The 24897-nt window shown below is 45.5% G+C and overlaps 1 protein-coding gene across 1 annotated transcript; it reads left to right on the top strand.

Annotated features, from left to right (window-relative positions):
• The first annotated feature begins 397 nt into the window (after window positions 1–397).
• On the top strand, window positions 398–24104 carry LOC147163383 (protein kinase C epsilon type-like). Its single transcript, XM_086092470.1, has 16 exons — window positions 398–662; window positions 1229–1685; window positions 6537–6600; window positions 8238–8412; window positions 8802–8836; window positions 8932–9020; window positions 9094–9226; window positions 10100–10257; window positions 10928–11021; window positions 11118–11326; window positions 11436–11609; window positions 17637–17791; window positions 20335–20473; window positions 21279–21467; window positions 21642–21788; window positions 22805–24104. Exons 2-16 carry the CDS (start codon window positions 1239–1241, stop codon window positions 22949–22951), a joined length of 2355 nt encoding a protein of 784 aa, XP_085948596.1. The 5' UTR covers window positions 398–662; window positions 1229–1238; the 3' UTR covers window positions 22952–24104.
• The last annotated feature ends 793 nt before the right edge of the window (window positions 24105–24897 follow it).

The raw sequence follows: 24897 nt of genomic DNA, 5'->3' as shown, positions 1-24897 counted from the left end.
GGCGGTAGTGCAAAGTCAACAACATTTGAAATCCAGTCATTTTGTCTTTGTCGGAACCGGAGCTCGTGTTTGTGATCAGAAATCACATCAGCTCATTAATGCTCAATTGTGAGGAGGCCTCATTGTGCGTGCGTGGCCTCCGTCCGCATTTCTTCTTCTTTTATTTCCACGAGGCAGGAGCGTGTCGAAAATGAAACCATGAGATCACTGAACGTCTGACTGGGGAGGCCGAGAGTTTGTGTGTTGGGTGATTTTTGTCAAGGTCGCGCGGTTCTTCTTCAATGTGGCATTTGGCGAGTCACACGCTCGTGTTGATGCGACAACATCTGGCAGCGCGTCACAAAGTCAACTCGTCGCAAAAACGAGAACAGGTTTTCGATGGATATGCTCACATGATCGATGGTGTTGGAATTCAGCACATGTGAACCAATTTCACTTCGTGGTACGAAAACCATCACGCATTAAGTCCCAGGTGTCAAAGTCTGTCTTGGGCCCGATAGTTGTTGTTTTCTCCCCATGGTGAGTATCATGAGCATTGGGCTACCCTCCCGTTATTCGCAGGGATCCGCTGCGGATATGTAAAGTATGTCTTTGTTATGCTGCCCCCAGGTGGCCAAGGCGTGAAAACCAGAAGGAGCAACACAATGTCCAAGCAAGAAATGGTACAAAAACGGTTGAATTATTTCGATTGTATGTTTGAATAAAGTACAACATTGTAAAGTTGTGAATTTATTTAAAAACACATTGAGAATTGTTTTTCGTTTGCCATTTCCATTCATTTCAAGACGATTGGAGTGTTTTGAGTTACAAGCGTCATACCGTATCTCAAGGTGTCATTGCCTTCTTCCAGTCGCACACTCTTTCGATGGCGTGTCCCTAATGAAGTGTCCAGTGTGCGCACCGTGCAGGTGAGCACTTGTCTTGTCTCCGCGGACCCCCCTGGCGGCTGCGCGTCTTCGCCGCACAGCTGACGTGTTTCCTGTCGACGAGGAAAATCAACAACCGTGGACGAGCTGCGGCTGGAGGCGACCTACCGCGTGGATCCCCGCCCCTCCTCTCGTCCCCTCCCCTCCTTCCCAGCCTCTGCTGCGGCTGTCAGACACGCCGGAGCTCCCCCCCCCCTCTCCCCTCCCCTCCCCTCCCACCCCCCTCCCCTCCCCTCCCACCCCACACAAACATTGCCCGTGTGGGGAGTTGATCATTTTTTTGTTTTTGTTTTTGGGTTCAGGAGATTACGGATGCACTTTGCAGCCCACGAGGCTCGTGTAAGCGTTGCGGTGATTGCGGACTCGGGGTCCGGACCCGCTCGCGGCGCCCCCCTCCCGGCCATGGTGGTGTTCAACGGGCAGCTGCGCATCCGGATCTGCGAGGCGCTGGACCTGAAGCCCACGGCGTGGTCCCTGCGTCACGCGGTCGGCCCCTCGGCCAAGAGCTCCAGGGGCTTCCTGCTGGACACGTACGCGGCGCTCAACGTGGACGAGTCTCGCGTGGGCCAGACGTGCACGCGCCCGCGCACCAACAGCCCGGCGTGGAACGACGACTTCAGCGCGGAGGTGCGAGACGGGCGCGCCATCGAGCTGGCCGTCTTCCACGACGCGCCCATCGGCTACGACGACTTCGTGGCCAACTGCATCATTCGCTTCGACGACCTCCTGCAAGGCGGAAGCAGACGCTTCGAGGAGTGGGTAAGAAGAGCTCGTTGGCTGCTTTCCATTTTCTCCGTTGGGTTGATTTGGCGAGAGGCGCGTGAGCTGCTCACGTGGGCTTAATGGCTTCCGTGTCTGTCACGTGACCTCCTAATGCGCGGCGTTTCATTGGCCTTCCTGTCCTGTACCTTGTCATTAACAGTCAACATCATCATCAACATCATCAGGATGGAATTTGATAAGAACGCGCTGATCTTGTTTTCAATAGTGCTTATCAATCTGATTCCTTATCAGTTGTCTATCCTCGATATTACCGATGTCATTGTCTTTACGTGTATCGTGACGTGATCCTATAAAAGATGGTTTGCATACTGCCGTGCGATGTGGACACAATTGGAGCCATTTTTAGATCATCGATTAATCTGTTGATTACTTTTTCGAATCATCGATAAATCAAATTTTAAAATCCTTTTTAAAATTTCCATCCCTTTCATAAAAAAACAAACACATTTTTCATCCCCCAAATTGACAGCGGAAACCAAATTGATTTGAATTCAATCCCGGGTTCGGTGTACAACGTGTCAGACAATGTCTTATTTTGAAAGAACAAAAAGATGATCGGTCTGCTTTCAAATATTGGCTGCTGATACGCTAAAAGTCCAAGCATTAAATGTGTATTCAAGGATCTTCTCAAAAAGTGCGTCCGTTGGTCCGCATGCTGAAGACCATCCTGCCCGTCAAATGTCGGGAATGTGCGAGCCCATCTTCATCATCATCTTCATCAGTCTCTGCAGCTCGCCTCCCTTCATGGACGGCCATTTTCAAAGTACGCTGTGGAGCTGCAAGGATGAATGGCTGAATCCAAAGCTCGGCGGCAACACGCTACAAACACTCACGCGCGCCGTGGTTACGGCAGATTGATTGACGGGATCCAGAAGTCCTTGTAGCAACAAAAGATCCTTGAATACACCTTTAAATACCTAAATCTATGTTTCATGAAGACATCATATTATTATATTCTATACAAGTGATCATTTCATCATGCTACCGTGATTGTTCTTTCAAAGTCATGTGGCCGCCACTCCTGATCAAATCCGCCGATAGGAAAACATCATCGTCCTCCTCACTCTATACACAATACGTGTTTTCTGTACGATGCGGCGGAGGTTCGACTTATTTGCTGATTGAGGTGAAAGCGTCTTCACGTGATACTCAAACGCTTTACTTGTTCAAAGTCGTACTTGACCTCCTCTTGACCCCGTTCCCCCGCGGGGGGGGGGGGGGGGGCTGCAGAGGGTCGGACTTTGTGGAAGTGGGGCCGGCCTGCGTGTGTTTGCGTCTAAAAATAAAGGCAGCATGTTGCAGGCTGGACTTCCTGTTTTCACTGTCAGTGGACTTCCCAGAGAAAGAAAGAAAGAAGGGAAAAGAAGGTGCAGCCTTCCCACAACGTTTCTCGCGCTTCGTCCGTCTTTGTCACGTAGAAATGTGCAAATGCGACCGGCGGCGCTTGCTTCAAACAAAACTGATCAAATCAAGCGGACGGAAGGTGCGAATGTTCGGGCTCCTGTTTTAGTCCAAGCTGGACTGAGGGTTTGCTTTTGTTTTGAAAACCTGCACGATGGCGGAACTTCTTTAAATTGCTTCAAATGATATGTAAATTGGCTCAGTGGCCGTTTTTAAAAGTTAAGCTACCAAAGCTGATTTCACTTTTTTGTAAGTGTGTCGATCGCGAGCAGACCCACGAAAAAGACAGCGAAAGTCTGCCTTTTTTTTGAAGTCACCGTTTTACAATCATTTTGGCAATTTCGAGCGTTGCGTTTCCAAGAGATTTTTGTCTAATTGTTGCGCAATTGAAAGCAAGTACGAGATGCCATTTTGAAATATTTGAGTTTGCCTCGTGAGCGAATCTTGATGACTTGCCGCAATATACGAAGAACTCGGCTTGTGAATATTTTAGAATTCCAGCCCTTCAAGACACGTGAACTTAAAGATGCTGAGCATGTGCTGTCTTGGCCGTTTCTGCCGGTTTTGGACCTTTCCAGAATCCATCGATCTGAAAATGAAGCCCCGAAAGCAGTTTCAAGTAGATAAATGGAATTTACAGCAGTGGGCACGTCTAGAAGACCCTCCAAAAAGTCTCAAGAATACTGAAAGTCTCCCATTTCAGTTTAAGACCGCCAACCGATTGACGATCATTTTGGTCATTTCTAAAAAAGCAGTCCTGGAGATTTGGTCCGCTTGCTCCCACGTTTAAATCCGCGACACAGACAAAGGAAGCCACCTTGTGAATCAATGAGTGTTCTTTGACGTTCCTCAATCAATTCTGCTCCTCAGATCCAACGAAAGAGCTCAATCCGAAAAGGCTGCTTTTTGTGCGATGAAAGCCGACCGAAACGCGAAACGTGTTCATTCGATAAAGACGGAAGAAGAAGAGCCGGCGAGCGCTCCAGGAAACACTCGAGCCCAATCCACGTTCAGGAACATCAGGAAGTACAACGTCGTACATGGTAAACATATGCAAGCATGAGAGCGATGCATCAGAGTACGCGCTCAAATATTTGCCAAGTCTCGGTTGCCACGGAGACGCTCCAAACAACAACACAATGCGATGAGTATAGTACGCTCGTGTTTTGTAGTGTTGACCACAAGTTGACGACGCCCACACACATTTTTCTCATTCATCATCTCCCACTCGCTTGGAATAGTTGGGATGTTTACCCTTCACATTTTCTACTTTTCAGGCCACTCTTAGAATAACTGATTGATTGATTGATTGATTGATTGATTGATTGATTGATTTTCAACTAACCTCAGCATGACTGAAAACGCAGTTGTTGTTTTTTTGTTAGCGGTAACATGATGTCTGTCATGTGAAACCATAAGTCTCGAGGCCTCATGCGTGAACAGGAAGGCGGCCATTTTGGAATCGAGCCCCAATCGGAAGCGCAGTTGAGCGACACAAAATTGTTCAGCTGGATTTGATTTGATCCGATGTTGGAGGACGCCAAACTCAAAGTTTGATCATCATTTTGACGCTTCTTGGAAAGTTTGAACAAAATGAACCCGGGCCCACCATCGGTTTCACCAAGTGACACAAAATCCGCCATGTCCCCAAATGAAACAGGAAATCCGCCATTTTGGATGAAATTCGAAGTTGCCATCCTCGACGGATGGACAAGCACTTTTCTTTTTACCTGCGCGATATCCTGTTCTTTTGGGATGGATAGACCGATAGTTGGATACTCGATGTCACAATTTGGTGCCCTGTCATCACTGAGACGAATTTGGACCTTTTGCCTGCGAGTTTTCTTCACTCTTTCAAATGAACCGCAAGAAATGACATTTCATTGAAGGTGTTGATTCTTGTTGTCGTGGCGTCGAAATGTGAGGCCAAAAGCAGGAAAGAAGAGAAAAGAAGAGAAAAGAAGGCCGAAAGAAGCGAGAAGGACGACGGAGTGCAAACAAGGCAGAACCTTGTGCCGGTCACACACACAGCACACGGACGGCCTCTTGGCGCTGACACACTCCAGAACGCAACACGCGCATAAACACAGAATCTATCACGTCGGAACAAGTATGGAAGGCAGCGAGCAAAACAAATGTTGACTGGCCGCTTCCAGCACCGAAACGCAAAGCGCAGCCTCGAGATTCCACCCTTCAGATAAGAGTTGAATTCATTCCGTGATCGTGCTTGTAACTCAAAACACGAACGTCTCATTTACATATGTGACGCCAAGGCAGCATGAAAAAATGCTGAATAGAAGAAATTATTTTCCAAGTGTATTTATCGTTGTAAGCAAGCGATGTGAAAATGACCCCAAAAGGGTCCGAGGTCAAATGTGACATCACAAACTTGGCAGGCACGGGGTTAAATAGTGCGTCCGTGTGTGTAGTTGTGTGTGTGTATGTGTGTGTGTTTCCTTCCTCAGCCGGCGCTATATTTGGAAGTGTGTGCACCTGCGTGTCTGAGCGTGTTCACAGGAAGGGAGGCGTTGCGTTCGGGATGTTGACCTTTTTAGCGCCGCCGTGACGTCATCGGCATAACGTCAATAAATCTAACTTTTCTTGCATTGTAACAATCAGTCGGGTTGTCAGTTTTGAATTGTCCCGCCTTCACTGGAGGAACAGATGCCTAACTTACTGTCACGCGCCAGATTTGCATGAAAGAGGTTCGAGTGGATCAAACATTGAGGAAAAAAAAAACCAAAGCGGAATGGTGCGAATTGTTTAAAAAAAAAAAAAAAACATTTCTTTATCCGCATCTTGCGGGAATGTCGTGGCTTGCGGAGTACGTGGGAATGTCTTTCGAGAGCAAACGAAGGCTTCATCTGCTGCGTGACAAGTGAAAGAAAGAATCAGTGGGCGGAGCCTCCCGAAAGCGGTCCACTTTCTCACCCTGGTTACCTCGTCTCTGTTTTCTGTCCTGCGTGCGCACGTTGACATCTTCACTGTCGTGCGTGTTGAGCGGCAGGGAAGCCTGATCCTCGGGAGCCGCTCACCTGCCTTGTCTCCCTCCACCAACACAGCTGATGCTGATCCTTCTCACCTGTGTTGGAGGAGGGAGACGTGCAAATCAGGCAGGACGGTGGCTCTTGAGGTCCATCGGATGGTTTTCTTTTTTTCCTTTCCGTTTCCATTTTGTCGAGAGCTTTTGGAGAATTTTTCAAAGTCCTCCAGCAGTTCTCGGAGACGTCCCGGCCAAAAGTGAGGGCGAAGCTGACCTGCCAATTTCCCAGCTTCTGATGTGCTTTCAGAGACGTGACGTGCGTGTGCGGAATGAGCGCACCTGGCACGCCTCCCTTCCGCCTGCGGTGTTGAAAGCAATTGTAGGCCTTTTCATTTTTTATTCTAATCTTGTTTCTTTTCTTCCTCCTTACTGTGTCTTGGCAGGTGGACCTGGAGCCAGAGGGGAAGGTGTACGTGATCATTGATCTTTTGGAATCGTCCACTGAAGGTACACCTGCTTTTTTGGGGGGGGGGGGGTTCTATTTGTCAGCTGAAATTTCAACTGTCGTAAATATTTGAATATTTTTTTTAGAATCGATTAATCGACGAATCGGATTCATTTTAATTTTACAATAAAGTGTATTACTAAAGCATTTTCCCCCTGATTATAGTTTATTAACCAGTGATTGCTGTTTATTTTGTACTTTGCATTTGTATCGTGATAAAATAAAGAAAAAAAGGTGGATTAATGTTGTACTATGTTACCAGTTCAGTCATTGTTTTTCAAATTGAAAACAACTATTTTAACAGCTCTCGTATGTTTTCAACGGTCGGCATGGAAGACGGTCTTACTTCTGTGTCATGATGAACAGGTGCCAGTAGGTGGCGGCGTTGCATCACTTTGGGCTTAGGATCAATGGCAGTGCAGCTTTTGAGTGCTTTGTGTGCACTTCACCGGATCGAGGACACAAAAGCGGGACGCGATTAAGAGACGGACGGGTCGGATCTTTCTTTTCGGTCTGGAAATTGACGTGAACGAAGGTTTACAAGCAAACACTTCCAGCTTTTTGGCCTATAAACTCCTTTGAGGACCGTTAAAAAAATGGCACCAAGTGCACCTGTCGTTTTGTCAAACAATGCTTGCAAGTTCGACATTCAAATGACGGCCTTGTTTGGTAGCAAGTTGGGTTTTTTTTTTAACTTGATTTTCACGCATGCGCAAACGTAAAGCGCACTTGGCTTATAGTGACAGACAGAACAATGACAAGTTCTCCCACCAGGTGGCAGAAGGTGCAACAAACCTGCGTTGTCACTCGTGCGCTTCCTGCGAGTCAAGCAGATTTGTCTTCATTTCAACGAGCCCACGTTTCACACTCACGACATCATTTTCAGCATACCTTTAGGCAAGTAGTCATACTTTTTGCTTGGTGGCGCGCGGTGAGATTTGTTCTCGTGTAAAATGTGAGCCGCGGCTCAGTAAAGCTTGGAAAACAAACAAAAAGCTCGATCGTTACCAGGCTATTTTTTTTTTCTTCCTTCACCTTGGTCACGTGCGTGCGTGCGTGCGTGCGTGCGTGGCTTTAAATGGCAGTCATTACTTAAATGTGTTTGCTTAGCCACACATCACATGGTTGACTTGAGAGCTGCAATCAACTTATTAGCTTACACACGTATACACACACACACACACACACACTGGACAAAGTGTTCATTGTTGCTAAATGTGCTCTAATACAACAATATTCAGTTATGTATTCTCCAAAATGTATCATTGGGTGCTCATGTTAGCTTGTGTCTATTAGACAAAATGTGCCCACAAGATGTCATTAAGACGAAATAAAAACAGCAATACATTGTGGAATAGAAAATAGAAAGACAAGAATACACACACACACTGTATTATATTGTGATAAATGAACGTAACCCTTCAAAAGGAAGTCAACACGTTCGGGTGTTGAGGTTCGTGTGTCCATTTTGGTCTCTGCAATGATATACTGCCATCTAGTGTACATGTGCGCAATGTGCAGTTTTCATTTCCAACTGGAAGTTTTTTGCGGCATCTCGTGGCTTTTAATTGTCAGCACTGCAGCGCGCTGGCCACTTTTTTTACCTTGAGTGACTTGTGTTTATTTCTGTATTTCGCAGCGGCGGCGGCGGCGGTCAGCAGCGACAATGACGAGCGCGTCTTTCGCCAGCGTATGCGTCCCAGGAAGCGGCAGGGCGCCCTCCGCCGCAGGGTTCACCAGGTCAACGGGCACAAGTTCATGGCCACCTACCTGCGGCAGCCCACCTACTGCTCACACTGTCGGGACTTCATATGGTCAGTCGCACGCGCACACTTCACTTGACCATCGTTCGTTTCTCCGCTTGTTGTATCCATATTTCTGTCTTTTTATAAATGCTGCCTTTCTTATTAAAAACACATGACAAACATTTGAATTGTAGAGGCTTAAATGAGTTTCCATGTATTTCAATAGGGAAAGACAATTTGAGATACAAGTGTTTTGAGTTAGGAGCATGCATTGAAGTCTGCTCGTATCCTGAATGTGAGGAATCATCGCGTTATGTTGCCACGAGAAGGGAACAATTTCTCATGCAATGAATTGGAGAAGAGTCGCCGCGCTTTTTGACCTCAATGCTCTTTTTCTTTCTTTGGTTTGTTTTGTGTGTGTGCGTGCGCGTGTGTGTGCGCGTGTGTGTGGCCTTCAGGGGCGTGTTGGGCAAGCAGGGCTACCAGTGCCAAGGTAGGAAAGATGTCCGTGACGATTGCTCCTGCGCCGGCTGGCATCACGCGTTGACGCGTTGACACGTTGTTGCGTTGCGTTGCGTTGCGGTGCAGTGTGCACGTGTGTGGTCCACAAGCGCTGCCACGAGCTCATCATCACCAAATGTGCCGCCATGAAGAAGCAGGACGACAAAGCGGAGGAGGTGAGCGCCCCCTTCCTCCTCCTCTTCCTCCTCCTCCTCCTCCTCCTCCTCCTCCATGTTGATTTTCTTTCAGCCGGTGGCCTCGCAGCGGTTCAGCGTCAACTTGCCGCACAAGTTCCGCATCCACAACTTTAAAGTTCTCACCTTCTGCGACCACTGCGGATCGCTGCTGTGGGGTCTGCTCAGGCAAGGCCTGCAATGCAAAGGTAGCAACCGGCGCACGTGCACGAGCAGGTGGAAGGTGACTTTGGAGGTACTGCAATTGCCCAAAAGGCCCGCAAAGTCCGACATGCTACAAAATGGCGCTGCGTGACGCGCTTCGCTCGGACGTGACTCGTGTCGATTTATTTATCAAAAGACGCATTTTACCGCCACAGGGGCTTCATGCTGGGTTTAAAAAAATCGAATAATCAACATCAAATCGATTTTGCTTTTCAAGTCCAATATCGATTCACGCAACCATAAATCGATGACTCAAGTATCTCCTTTTTCCTCCATCAATTTGTAAGAAAAGATCATTTTAAATGACTTTTTTTGTTGTTTTTACTGTTCACGTGAATTTAAAAGTATTAAGAGCTGACTTTTTGCACAAAAAGACAATTCAGAATCTTTTTAGCTTATATTTACAATGATTAAATTAGAATTGTGAAAATATTTTATCTGACGTCAATGTTTGTGTACCACTTAAGTAATTATCACACTTCCACGAATAAACGAAATCATTTGACCAGTTCCTGCCCCGGCAAAATGGACTTTATTATTAAGATCGAATATTTCTGGATTATTTTTTTTTTTATCATTGAAGAAGAATTGATGTTCCATAATTAATATGGGATTGAACTGAAGTGAATCTAATTGAATCGGGAAAAAGCGAATCAAACGGAACTTTTGTGAATCGAAATCGAATCGATTGAGGAAATTAAAATCATACCCAGCCTGACTTAGCAGGACATTTATCTTTAAAACTTACTGTACAAGAAATATTCACTGCATTTTCACTTCACGAGGACTTGAAGTAGTTTTGAAGCTGGACAAACGCTGGTTGTGTGTGTGTGTGCGTGTGTGTGCGTGTGTGTCAGTGTGTAAGGTGAACGTCCACAGGCGCTGCGAAAGCAACGTGGCGCCAAATTGCGGCGTGGACGCGCGCGCCATCGCCAAAGTCCTTTCCGACCTGGGAGTCACGCCGGACAAGATCTCCAACAGCGCGCAGAGGCGCAAAAAGTCGGCGCACCCGCAGGTGGGCGTCGACGATCTCCGTCTCCGCCGGCCAATCGGCTTTGTGAGCAATCGCGTTGCGTCCGCAATGTGAAGATTGACTTATTACTCTGCGTGCCAAAAATCCAAAGCTTTGTGATTTAAATTCAATTAATTTCAAAAAACGAAAATGAGAACAGCACGAACATTTTTTGGGGATTCGTTTCAACAAAAAAATTATTCCTGCAAATCAGAAAATAATTCTCAAAGGGGAAATATTTATCCTGCCTTATATTTAAGTTAGCAAAACTATAAATGTTAAAAAACTTTCTAAAACTTTTTTTTTGTGCTTAATTTCCACAAATATGAAACAAATATCACTTTCTGTAACTGAAAAGTATTATTATTTAAATAATAAACAAAAGAAAATAATTTAGAACTAAAATTTATTTCCGCTCAAACAAAACAAAAAAAAAAGCTAAATATGGCATTCTTAAGAGAAGACATTTTTGCAGTTAAGTATAAAATAATTTCAGCGACAAACAAATAATGTTATTCATTTTAGGCAAATATTTTTTAAAAAATCATGAAAATGCAAGAAAATTATTTCAAAATAATAATAATGAAATATATGAATGAAAGAATCGTGTTTGTGTTTTGTGCATTTGTTGCGTCGCCGATTGTTGCCGATGTGCCGCACGGCATTCGTGCAGCTCCCTGAGGTTCGCGACCCCGAGCGGCTTCCCGCCTTACCTCAGACCCAAGAAGACCGGTCCAGGTCGGCCCCTACGTCTCCGTGTGACCCAGGTGCTGACCGCCAACCAGGATGGACCATCATCATCATCATCATCATCATCATCATCATCATGACCTCATTAATATATGCATCTATATTATATGCAGACGCGAAGGAGCAGGAGAACATCTGCAAAGCTCTCTCCTTTGACCACCGTGGCCAGGATCTGTCATTGCTCTCGTCGTCCGTCGCCGCGGTAACGGGTGAGCGACGGGAAAACGGCGAGGTGGAGGGTCGTGGCGCCGCCCAGCCCAAACCGATGGATCTGAGAGACTTTGTTTTCATCAAAGTGTTGGGAAAAGGAAGCTTCGGAAAGGTCGGCATGCTTCGTTTTCATCGCTGTAGGGGGCGGGGTTAAGGCTTAGCCCCGCCCTCCATTGTGGCCAGTCCTGGCGCGAATACTCGCCTGTCTGTTTGCTGTTAAGGTGATGCTGGCGGAGCTGAAGGCCAGCGAGGAGGTTTTCGCCGTCAAGGTCCTGAAGAAGGACGTCATCCTGCAGGACGACGACGTGGACTGCACGCTGACCGAGAAACGCGTCCTGGCGCTGGCCCGCGAGCATCCCTACCTGACGCACCTGCACTGCTGCTTCCAGACCAAAGTAAGAGCACCAGCACGTGCAGACACCGCCGCTGCCTGCGGGGGGCGCCGACTGGCCACCTACAAAATGACAAATATCTGCACGGGCGTCGTCGTCATCGGCCGCCATGAGATCTGTGGGATGGCTAAAATAACCTTGGTCAAATATTAGAGCGCCAAGCTACGAAGGTCATTTTGACCCAAGTTTCAAGGTTGTAGCCCAACGTTGGGTCAAATTGACCCAAGTAGCGGTCAGATGATTTATTTATGTATTTATTTACACCAGAATTGGGTTCTTTTCACCAACAACCCTAATGGACAACTTTGGGTTTCAAATCAGAAAGCTGGCTCAAATTGACCCCAAGTAGTTTTCACCAAAATTGGCTTCTTTTTGAGCGTATGAATCAATCCCAGTGGATCGAGAGTTGGTACGAGTTAACGACGAGTTAACAGCTTGATTCGTCACAGCGAAAATCACTTTCACGCAACGGAATTGTTCACAGTGCAAAAGTGAACTTTGGAGGTCAAGTCGATAAAAGTTGTTGAAGAATTTGCCAAATCTCTTTTGTTTGTTGAACTGAGTTTCACCAAAGCTTGAATTCTCAAATCAAAGATACGGACGAGAAAAGCGCTCTTATTGCGTCACGCAACGCCGTAGAAATGCACGCCTTTCATCTTAGCCGTCCGTCCGTCCGTCCGTCCGTCCGTCCGTCCATACATTGAGCGGGGCCACTTGGAAGGCGTCGTAACGGCCGCTGGATGTTTTGTCCAGCACGTGTTGCATAAGTGTTCCCGCCGCGGAATGTATCCGCGCGTTACGTACGCGCGCTGAAGTCAAGACGACTTCTTTTCTTTTCCATCCGAGCGTGGCGGCGCTGAGACGCGGCGCAGGTGCGAGCGCTCGTCACTCCACAGCCGGCAAGTGCGAGCCGCGCCAAGTCCGCGTCGCAGCTTCAAGTTGGATCACGATTCGTGTCAGGACGGAAAACGCAACATTCGATGTGACCCCGCGTCACCAAAATCAGCAAAAAGGAACATCAAATAAAAAAGGCTGCTTTTTAAATCCAACGAATTAACGGACTGCGGCGATTGTGAAAATCTTCTTTGTTTGTCAAATCATTTCATATGAAATGATCTTTTTGTTTTGCTTTTACCGAAAGGCCGTGCGGACAAAAGAATTGTCAACACTTGTTATGGGAATTGTACTTTGCGCGTTTTGACTGAAAACTAAAATAAAGCGAATACTGACCCTCATGAAAACGAAATGAAAAGGATTTTTTTTCCCCGAAAATAAAAATGACTCCAAATGAATAAACAAACTGAATTTATCAAAAAAAAGTCTAAACCAAATAAAAAGAAACTATCATAATATTAATTGTTGTTGTTATTATTATAGTTGAGGGACTCGAATGAATCAAAAAAACATTTCAAAATGATCAAATATTTGAATTTGCAGTTGCCGTCCATGAAAAAAGTGATGAAGCACTTTTGTTTTCATCCATCTGAGGTTTGAATCCAGATGTTTCCAAACGTGTTCTTGTTCCATGTCACCATTCTCGATGCAGTTGCGTTCCTGTACGCCCCCCCCCCCCCCCCCGGGATATTGTTTTGCTTCCATTTCTTTGGAATGGCTTCTGTGATCACGTTTGGATTCCGAACGTGCATTTTGAATCCTGTTTTGTTTTGTTGTGCGTTCTCAATCCAGTTTCGTGTAAACATCCGTTGTCATCACTTCATTTTGTTTGTGTCTGGTCTTTTTTATTTCCTTTTTTCTTTTTGATCCCGTTTCATTTCTCAATCCAGTTTTGTTTTCAGCTTTTGCTGAGTGGGGAAATTCCTCCCCTAAAATCCATCAATAGATTTGACTTTCAGTTACCGAGAAACCAAATGAGGGCAAAGGTCGCATCGTTAACGTCAATTGCGACAATTTGGCCGAAGTCCCAAATTTCAACGAGCGCGATGTTTATTTTCTCGGAAGGTTCTGGAACACTGCAAGATGGCGTCTCCTCCACAAATCATGGATTCCTGTTATGTCGCTCGCGCAACAAACACAAACAACACACGCGCGCTGGCGAGGCGACCGACCGACCGACCGACCGACCGACCGACCGACCGACTGGGAGGTCACATGTCGTGTTCGCACATGCACAGCGAGTCGCCATCATGCGCGCACACGCACACACACTGTCTTCAGACAAAGAGATTCTGGCTGCTTATGTAACATTTTTGATACTTATCGTGTGTATTATGTGAACCCACGCACACGCACACGCACAATCTCAACACCATGTGATCACAATAAACAGAGACACACTGTATACACTATACATTCACGCACACACATACGTACTTCCTGGTTTGGAGGTCTTGCATAACGTCTGCTCAGCACACTGATAAGCACGAGGCGACCCGTCGGGCCGCCACGGGGCCGTGGGATTTAAGAAAGAAAAAGAAATAATAATAATAATAATAATAATAACCCAGCTGCAATTGCATTGGCTTGCATACTTTTGGAATCCCACTTTCAGGAAACGGGTAACAACCAATCATGGCTCAGTTTGCTAATGTCACATGACCAAAGCCAGAAAACAGGTGAGCCGCGATTGGTCGTTACCTGAGCACCTGCGATCTCATTCGCAGTTGGCAGCAAGTGACAAATTCAATTCATAATATGACGTTTTTACTGCTGAAAACGGTGAAACGAGCCAAGTATCCTTTTAAGTATTTAATGTTATCCACTGAAAAATCCACCATTTTAGGATGAAGACATTTTTAGCTGACGGCAGACATTTTGTGACATCACGATGCTTTATCTCTTCTTTTCACCGACTCCCCCTTTCTTCCTCTTTCATTGTTGCTCCTCTTCCTCTTCCCTGCGTTGCAATCATCGGTGGCATCGCGCTGCTTCTTCTTATCGGCCTAATTACGGCACAGAAATGTAAATACGGTTACGCAACGGCAGCGGCGGCGGCCGCATTCCACTCGCGACTCCGAGCGGGACTGCAGACAGAATGTGAACTTGGGGTGCTGTCGTGATCCCTAAAGAAGTGGCGATACGCTCCATTTTCACTTTAAATTATTATTTTTTTTTTAAGTACCGTTCGTCCAGAAAAACGTCCTCTTTAGGAAACGGCGACATGTAAGAATGAGAAATGTGTCATTTGTACTTGCTCACAACAATAACATTATCATGAGTTTATGTTATTAAACAAATGATAATATTTAGTGAAGAAAAATGTTGAAAACCAGTTTGGTTAGACTTCAGCATTGCTTTGTGCTGCCTTCAACTGTTTGTTTTAATTTGCCGGTACTTACAAATCGTATAAAAGTCAACCAGCGCACGCCGTTCGTGTGTAACCGGCAGCGTCCGCCCCGGGAATCGAACCCACGTGGCGATCACGGTCACCGTTGATTGCGTGGCCGACTCTGCCTCCCGTCGGCTCATCATGCCAACAATGAGTGTCGGCAGGTGGTGCCAGCCAATGAGAGGAGGAGGCGGGACAGAACGTTGCGCATTACGAGTGGCTATGCTGAACTACGCGAAGAGGAAGCCCCGCCCCCTTCACCCTGTCACTCACTTTTAAGATTAAATGAAGAGAAGATGGATGGTTGGATGTGAAGAAGATCACAGCCAATCATTTTTCTTTTCACATTCAATAGAGTCCTGAATTGGTCAAAGTTTGGATATGGGAATGAAATGGAAATCTCAATCATTGAAATCGTAAAAATCGAGAGCGAAAACAAACATCTTGAGCTTTTCTCCTAACGTACGTGAGAGCACAAGTCTAAGATGAGCTCACACTGCAGAGTTTTTTTTTTTTAAATGAGACTTTTCTAAACAATGTCAAGCAACCAATCACCATGGAGCAATTATTACAATGGGCAAATTGTTTGCGGTTTGAAAGTGCTTGAGGGCAAAACAACAGGTTCGCGCGTTTACCGGATTCCTGATGAAAGGCAGCCAGTTTGGCAAATTGTGACTTGTGCCGAGCGTGAAAGAGCAAACCGAGTTTACGCCGCGAACTGCTAGCATCTTCGCTACTTTACGATATATTTTATGTGTGCAAGCTAGCTGTGCTACGCGATGTGAACTTAAAGCCCAAAATGTAAAAATAAATACATAATGGATTGGATGTCGGAAATCGGCCTCAACTTTTGTTGTTGTTTTTTGTAATCTCGACAAATGTGCCGTTTTTCGGTTCCGTTCCCAAAAAAATGACACTGCGATATTCTGGATATGACCATGAACTGAATTGTTTTGAACCCATAGACAAGCACTTCAAAATCAATGCTATTGATTCATAATCTGTGTCCACCGTACAAATAAATACATTCATTGAAATTCGACTCTGGCGAGTCGGCGTGTGCGCTTTTCACTGACTTTCGGAGAAATGTTTATTGGCGTTTGATTGGGCGGCGCCTCAGGTCGGAAATTGGGAGCACATTTAAACAAACTATTTCCACTTCCTGTTTAAAGTCGAGCGAGCGAGAGAGGAAAAAAACTGATGTTCCGTTCTTACGTAAGCTGCTCATCATCAAGTCGCCATGGCAACCAACGGGACCGTTTGACCCGCTTCCAACAAAAAACGTTTGAACATCCAAGATGAACTTTTCCATAAACGGATCCAATGGAGAGATGACTGGATGTATTCATTGATTAGACACAAATGCAATCAGTACGTTGGACCGCCGCCTGCTTGCAGTGCAGCACTTGCGCTTTCACCTTTTTGCTGAAAAAAAATCAGTTTTGACCATTTCTGGCGGGGGGGGGATTATTTGTCCTCTTTTGTGCGGAAAAGCAGCGGAAAATGTTTATTGGCGGAATTGAAATACTTTGTGTGCGGCGTGCCGGTTGTGGAAGGTACGTCGCCGTCGCGACTCCTGTCGATTGTTCAAGAGACAAAATGCGCATTCGCGCTTGGACTTCCTGCCGGGCTCGCACAATAGCCCGGAGAGAAGAGAGATCCGTTTTATACGCTGCTGTTTATATCGCATCACGCACACACATGCACTTCCTATATGAAGGAAGAAAGCTGGAATTCAGGAAGGTCCCTTTTGGCAGAGTGCACGACGGCATTGTGTGTGCGTGCGCGTGCGCGCGCGCGTGCGTTGCAGGAAGGGTGCGGAGGGATCGAATCATTGTTGTCTCCTGTCGTTCAAATTTGGGGCTTTTATGCAACTCAACTGACCACCAGTCCATTGTTTGTCTCCAAGTGCCATGCTAATAACTGGCGACCAGTCCAACGTGTGCTCGCGCGCAATATTATAGTTACAAAATCAAATCAATAATGAGAGCAATCAAAAGCGGAACTACGTTTTCCATTTGTAAAACAAATTCAAATGAATGCTAATTATCCACTGTAGAAACAGTTGGGTCAAAAATAACCTAAATTGGGCCCCAAAAAAAGCCAACTTCGTGAGTTCACCCAAAATGTTGGCTCAAATGGCGGGAAAACGCACAAAACAACACAATATAGTTTGGGTTGTTTTTATACAAAACAGCACCATTTTTTAAATTATTTTTTATTATTTTTTTTTTTTTTTTTTTGGGCAGTACATACCAACCCAAACTTTTGAGTTGTTTTGTGATTTGACCAACTTTTTGGCTTCAATGATTTAACTTTAGGTGGGATTGGTCCCTTTTTGACCCATTTGGTTTGACCCAACTGTTTTTAGAGTGATGGTGCAAATGTTTTTGTTTTTGTCAACTAATATCATACATGAGCTAATTTGCTATTACTGATGATCAGCCGTACAGAATTTGGCAATTGTACTTTATTTTATGCCGCAATATTTGGTGACCTTTTTTGTTTTTATCTTGCATTTGACAAATGCTCCATATATCTTAAAAACAAAATAAAACCCAGACTAAAACAAAGCATTTGCTATAAAGAAAAATCCCAAACTTCTAGTGACCAATCGATTGTTTTTCCTCTTATTGTCTGGCGACCAGTCCACAGCGTGGCCGTCTTTGTCGGACTCCGATGAGGACGAGCTGTTTGTTGCGAAGCGCGTGCGGCGTGACGATTGGACTTTTCTTGTCTTTGAGGAGCGTCTGTTCTTCGTGATGGAGTACGTGAACGGCGGCGACCTGATGTTCCAAATCCAACGCTCCAGGAAGTTTGACGAGGCCCGCTCGCGATTCTACGCCGCCGAGGTCACGTCGGCGCTGATGTTCCTGCACCGGCACGGCGTCATCTACAGGTAAACCTCCGCGTGACGCCGATACCTCCACCAAGGCCTGGAATGTTCACACCCGCGAGTGTCATGGAAAATTTCAGGTGTTCTCTTCAAAGAGTGAAAGATGGAGGAGCTAAAAGATACCTTATCGTATCTTTCGGACTCGATGTCAAACTTTTCCTCATCGTTTTGCTGCTAAATTGAATTAGGACTCAAATTCTGGAACCCGCATCGTATTCAATCTTTGGATGTTGTCACTCTCCCCTCGTTTGAAGCGGAAGTTTGGAATCGGAGCAGAAATCGTTTGTTGCCATCAACATGATTAGGGAACCCGTTGCCATCTTGGGAGTCAGTCTGAGCTGTAGGCTACTGTTCTTGGTCTTGGTTTTTGCCAAATGCGTTTCCCCGAAAAAGGAAAAGGTCCACCGCACACAGTTACTCACAATTGATTGCCTTAAACTAACAACGCGTTTGGCTTCACCAGGCTCGTCATTTCGTGACTGTTGACCCATCTACATTTTTGCCCAACTAGCAATTAGCCTTTCAATCGTTAACCTACCGACTGCAGCCCCCCCGATTCATCCCCAGCCGCCGCCCACCCTCCCCGCGGGCATGAGCGCCGCATCACATGAGATGTTTTGGATGTGGCAATGTTTTTCCCGCCATGCGAGTGTGGAGATGTTATCGCGACCAGCGATTGCATGACATCATCGTTGTTTGTAATAAGCGCCTTCTGATGACTTTTTGTCATCCGTCAAAAGTTGCCTGTTGCCTCTTGCAGCCGCACAAAGACTTGATTCGCGCACTCCCTCTCGCCTTTCATGTAGCGAGTGTGTTTTGACACACACACACACACACACACACACCTTGGCGTGTTCATTTATGGACCCGGGTTTGAATGCCCGATGCCCAAGAAAGCCTTCCTATTGTCTTGTTGCACTTGCCGCTGGCGACCACCGTCGCTTGTGCGTTTCGCCGCACTGAGATGAAATGAGAATTACTCGCCGTTACCAGGCACGTTTTTTACGCAATCGCTCACAGAGAAGAAAAGAAATAGTCTGCCAGTGGAAAGTCCCAGTTGTCGTTATTGTCGGGGGTCATGGGGTCAAACCCTAACATGGATTGTGCATGGAAATTCGCCTTCAAGTATTTACAACTGCTAAAATGGTCTGCCATTTTGCTTTCAAGCGGCCATTTTAAGGCTCATCTTGGTCTATTCCAGGAATCTTTTTTTGTTGTTTATTTTGTCCAAATTCCGACCGTAATTGAAGCACGTATCCTAAATAAATGTGGTCTAATTTTGTGACCAAATTTGCGACAAGAAAAACATATGGTTAACGCAATTTCTATCTCCTTATTTGAAAACCAGACCGAAAAGTCTTGGCACAAACATCCGAGTAGTACGTTTCTCTGAATATTGGCCACGCCCTCTAAAAATATATATTTATACGTGGCCCTAATACGTCATTGTATACTTGTGATTTTCTATGATAGGGTAAATAAAAAAGTATTTTTTGTTTCTTTTTGTAGCAAAATCTACTTTCGAGTATGCATGACTTTGAAACGGATCCGCCCAAGAGCGTCAAATGAATTCAAGTAATGTTGCGCAACAAATCGCCTCCAATGGATTGGCTGAGCTTCATGGGAAGGCTGGCTGATAAAAACAAAAATGAAAAATGAAAAAAGAAGCATTTCTTCATATGAACAGCATGTGGAAAATGTTCATCTTTGCCACCAAGCTGGAATCCAAATCTTGTGGCCGAGCGAAAACGACAACACATTCGAGCTTTTAAGGAGGATTCGTCCACTTTTTATTCGACAACCAAAAAACAGCTGCAGAGTTGCATAAGCAAATGGCCGCCCCCGCCTTGGGCTTGTCCGGGCGACCGCTTGACTTGGGAACGAGCTGAAAGCAATGTTGACATTTTTCTTGCAATCAACCATCAAGCGCCGAGCGGCCGCATTCAGCGTCGACTCTGTCGTCTCTCAACACGTCGACTCTCAACACGTCGTCTCTTATCTCCTCGTGCTTGGAACGCTCTGCACATTCTGTTTTTGTTTGAAAATTAAAAGTAAGATAAGTGAAAATTTAACATTTCAGATATTTTGAAATGTTGGAAAACTTCATTTACTGCAGAAAACAATTCTGAGATATTTAAGTTTTTAGTGAACTTTTGAAGACCTACTAATGACCCTTGGAGCTCCCTCAACTGTTTGTTACAATTTTAAAACAAAGATGTCTATTATCCAAGATAACAAAAATAAAAAATCAATGTCTTGCTAATATGAAAATTGTCCAATAAACATAAAGACGTTTCAGAAAAGTTACGAATTGGAGTTTGTATTATTTTTTTTTATGTTGATGCCAATATTTTCATTTTTAGGCTCCAAATGTCGGTTATTGGCCTCCTACTAATAATCAATATCGGTATCGGCATCAGCCTGAAAAACAACACCAAAAATCACATCAGTATGTAATCGTGTCCCAAATGGGCCGACAATCTGAAACGTGTTCCGTATTCCCGCGCAGAAATGTTGAAGCGATTGTGATTGTTTGTGTCCTGCAGGGACTTGAAGCTGGACAACATCCTGCTGGACGCAGACGGTCACTGCAAGCTGGCAGACTTCGGCATGTGCAAGGAGGGCGTCCTCGACGGGGTCAGCACCAACACCTTCTGCGGGACGCCCGACTACATCGCGCCGGAGGTCAGGTCACTTGACATGCGTCGGCGCCATTTTCTAGTCAGACACAGTACAGATGCTGTACAGTGGTGCCTTGAGATATGAGTTGAGCTCCTTCCACGACCGTGCTCACAACTTAAAACACTCGTATCTCAAATCATCCTGTCCCATTAATATGAATGGAATTCATGTTTCACCCAAAAAACACCATTTTTATTTTTTTAATTAGCAAAAGTATTGTCTTGTACTTTACAAATGACCATCATCAGATGGAATGTAAAACATTTAACAGTTTGTGCGTTGTGATTTCATGCTGCATCCAATTCAGCGTGCTGCTCCTCGTGGTGTGCCCAACTCTGCCACCAGGAGGCAGTATAGCACGTGCGTGTAATGCATATGTTGCATCTTCTGATGCTAACTTTAGCATGCCAATGGCGTTTTCTATTCATGTTAGCATTTAGCTGGTGAATCTAAAAGCAACATTGTTTTCAACGGCCAGCATGCCATTTGTTTTTGTTTCACGTTTAGTCTTGGAGTCAACTTGAACTTGGGAGCCGCGTGAAAGCTGGTTTTCGTCCACTAAAAGAAAAAACGTTTGTTTGCTGAAGTGAACCCAATTGAGTTTCGTGCCAGTATAAAAGGCTCCTATTTCAAGTGTGCGCTCTGTCGGCTCACTTGTATCTCAAGGCGCCGCTGTTTGTTTGTTTTCATTTGGAGCTAAAGTAGAGATCGGTGAGGAGAGCGAATTTGTATTTGGTGACTTGCCAGCACTCGTGGCCGGTCCTGCCTGCCGCTCTGCCGTGTTGACGCTGTCTTGTTTGCTTGGCAGATCCTGCAGGAGCTGGACTACGGTCCGTCGGTGGACTGGTGGGCTCTGGGGGTCCTGATGTACGAGATGATGGCGGGGCAGCCTCCGTTCGAGGCGGACAACGAGGACGACCTCTTTGAGTCCATCCTGCACGACGACGTCCTCTACCCCGTCTGGCTCAGCAAGGAGGCCGTCGGCGTTCTCAACGAGGTCCGAGCAAACATCCGATCAGCTTCTTTTGCTGCCGCAAATGATTTGAGTGGTGATTTGAAATGACCAACTTTTGAACGCCGCGGGACATTTTTGGACTTGCTTACGAAAGAAATGACGAGACATCATTCACGCGCACGCTGACCCGTTGCTGTTTTTTTTGTTTGTTTTTAGTTCATGACCAAAAGTCCCAGCAAGCGTCTGGGCTGCGTGGCGGCCCACGGCATGGAGGACGCCATCAAGCTCCACCCCTTTTTCCGAGAGATCGACTGGACGCTGCTGGAGGGACGCAAGATACAACCGCCCTTCAAACCTCGCATCGTCAGTGCACGCGCACACGCGCACGCACGCGCACACGCACACGCACGCGCGCACGCACACGCACACGCACAGCTGTGGCGAATGGATCCTGTGAGAACGAGACAACGATGTTCAGATGTGAAAGGAGCGTTTGTTGATTTATGTCTCGTACTTTTTTTTAATGCGCCATGCATGTATCACATTTAATGTGCCTACATGTAATGTAGCATATTTACCATCTATCTAATGTCCGCATAATTAAAGGGTGCCATTTTTAGAGGACATTTTGAAGTTGTACACACGACTAATGTAACCTTCAATATCATATTTGATGTTGTGTGCTCCTAATGCAGCATCATTATTGACATTATCTTCAATGTTTCTACACGGTCTGCTGTACCATTTCGGCGCTGCCGGGTGGAAAATCCCGTATGTCCGAATATGGTCAATTTCCTGTTTCTTCACCGATGAATATTGTTGGTTTGTCCCCACGTTGTCCGTTTTTTTCCCGCATTCTAAACCGCTTGAATGCGTTGAAAGTAGAAATCTATTGGAGCTCTCGGACTTTGGTGAAACTGGTTGTGTGGGAGCCGTGTAGCATTGTGTCACCTCAAGATTGAAAGTCAGGACGTTTTGGAGACAATAACCGAGCTTGCTGAGACACATTTGCAGAAGCTGGAAAAAAGGGAGAGCTGGAATGCGTTTGGTGTCGACGGAAACGCGGCAGGTTCGGTTTGCGTGCAAATTCATCTGTGCCAGTGACGCCGCTTGCTCAGCTCATTGTTTTATTCACGACTTAAAAGAATTTAAGAACGGCCTTTGTTTGCGTGAGTCGACGTTTGAAGGCTTCTTTTGTCTGCTGTGGTGACGTTAAGAAATGACAAAGTCATAAATTGCAATATATTTTTAGCTTGTTAATATCGGTTGATGATGATTTGGGAATTCTGCCCAACAGCGACGACGCTTGCGTCATATTTAACGTCAAAAAAAAAAAAAGTGTTCATATTTTTACGCCACATTTCATGTTGTGTTGCCAGAAAACCAAACGTGACGTGAACAACTTTGACCAGGACTTCACGCGAGAAGATCCCGTCCTGACGCCGCTGGACGACAACGTGGCCAAGCAGATCAACCAAGACGAGTTCAAAGGTTTCTCCTACTTTGCCGACGACATCGCGGCGTGAGCCGGCGGCGGATGATGTCGCGCGTACGACTCGCACCCGCGCGACATCTCGGCTGAACCGCAAGAGAACTTTCCAGAAATGATACCGGACCGTCTGACGGCTTCCGATGCGTGCTTTCGGTCGCTCGTCTGCCGGGGAAAGCAAGTCGCAGTTGATTGCGTGCGTGTACGTTTGACCCTGAAAGCCCCCTCACACGCTCACATGTGAACCTCATCCAGGACGAGCACGTGCAATATTCCCACGTGGCTTTCTTCTACTTGTTGCGGTCATCAATGTGTTCATTGTAAGCGAACGAACGTCCAAACACAGCAGCACGACTTTGACTTCTCCATGACAGCCCACGTTTTTTGTTTTCCTATTTTGAGTTGACACAAAAATGTTGCTTGGGGTCAGCACTCACGGGTCAAAGGTCGTTTGGTGACGTGCTTTCACCTCAGCAGCACACCAAAAAAAAAAAAAAAACACAAACAAATATTTACAATCAAGTCGCTTGTGATCCGTTTTGTCCCTCCAGGGCGGATTTAAGCAGCAAGCGACGCACCGAAATCATGCTGAGGATTTCAAATCAATCTTTCATGCTTCAATTGGTGGAATTGAGGCATAAAAATGTTTTTTCTATCACAATCGACTTATTTTATACACTGGAAAAGTGGCTGAACTCATCAATTCCATGTGATTTGATTTGATTTTTTTCCCACGAGTGGTGAAATGCGGATTTGAACGTTTTAGTGACTCACCAGAAAACGCCGCAACTCATCAATGTTTTCAACGTTTGGCCCCTGTGACTTATTTGACTTGCTCGCTTGAAATCTGTCAAGAGAAAACCCACAAAAAAAGTGCCAAGAAAGCACACAGGAACTCTGCAATTGCAAGGTCAATTTGGCAACATGCAGATTTGAAGAATTTCTGCGAGACAGATTGGCAACGTGAAGAATTTCAGTCTTGAGCCATAAAACAGAAAAAGTCAACTGTCAATGTGTCTTCTTGCAAATTGCTTTCAAAGTCTCCGCATCTTCCCTGCACTCATCTTGTATTTTGGTCGCTTGAGTTTGCGTGCCAAGTGTGCTGTACTTTCTTTCAAAGGATGTGAAGTACGTTTTCATTTGCAGACAAATTAAACCTGCTGACGTCACGATTAACAAACGTGTTCTGTTGTTTTTCCTGCGTCCTCATTGATCAGCAGTTTGTGATGAGCGTGGCTGCACTTCCAATTCTGACCGCTACGATAATCCCCAAACGTCACGCTGACGTCTCAAAAGTCTTAGTGGAAAAGAGACAATAGAAAGAAAGGTGGACGCGGCAAAAGGACAATCAAACTCGAATTATATCGTCCAGAAAACACACGAGTTGGACAAGAGTGCGATGGAACTTTGCCGTCGCTGGAATTCCTTTTGAATTGCTCATCAATATTTTTCTGATTAAAACATCTGAAATAAAATAAAAAAATTGGGGTGTTGTTTTGAAGATGCAAGAAAATCACAAAGGTTAAAGTAGCACTGATTGAAATTCTTGCTCCGCATTTCACCCATCCCCAATCTGTCTCTTATAGTTCCATAAATTAAGTGTATGTGGTTGCATGATTGTGTTTATTTTTATTTATTTTACAGCTGGTTATTTAAAGAATCCCACATTTGTTGCTTTCACTTAAAATGTTGGTAAAAAATAACACGTGGAAACTACAGAGAAGGAGCGAGTGGTTACATAAGAACCAGATAGGCCAGGGGAATTCTTGTTTGTTGTTTTGGAGTTAAAATGTCACTAAAAACACGAGTACGGGTGAGCACCGGAATGTGAAATGACTTCCCACGCGGTATGTGGGGAAAACAGGTCAAGGCATTTTTGTTGTTGTTGTTGAAATGTGAGTCAAACTGCTTCCATCACGTGCATTAAAAAGCAGGCAAAGACATTGGTTTGTTTTTTATTCTATATATATATATATTTTAAAT

This window comes from Leptonotus elevatus, chromosome 13 (assembly GCF_054856555.1).
Source record: "Leptonotus elevatus isolate MCC_2025b chromosome 13, RoL_Lele_1.0, whole genome shotgun sequence".
Lineage (NCBI taxonomy): Eukaryota > Metazoa > Chordata > Actinopteri > Syngnathiformes > Syngnathidae > Leptonotus > Leptonotus elevatus.
Note: the sequence above shows the minus strand (reverse complement) of the source record. Positions and strands in the feature narration are given on the sequence as shown.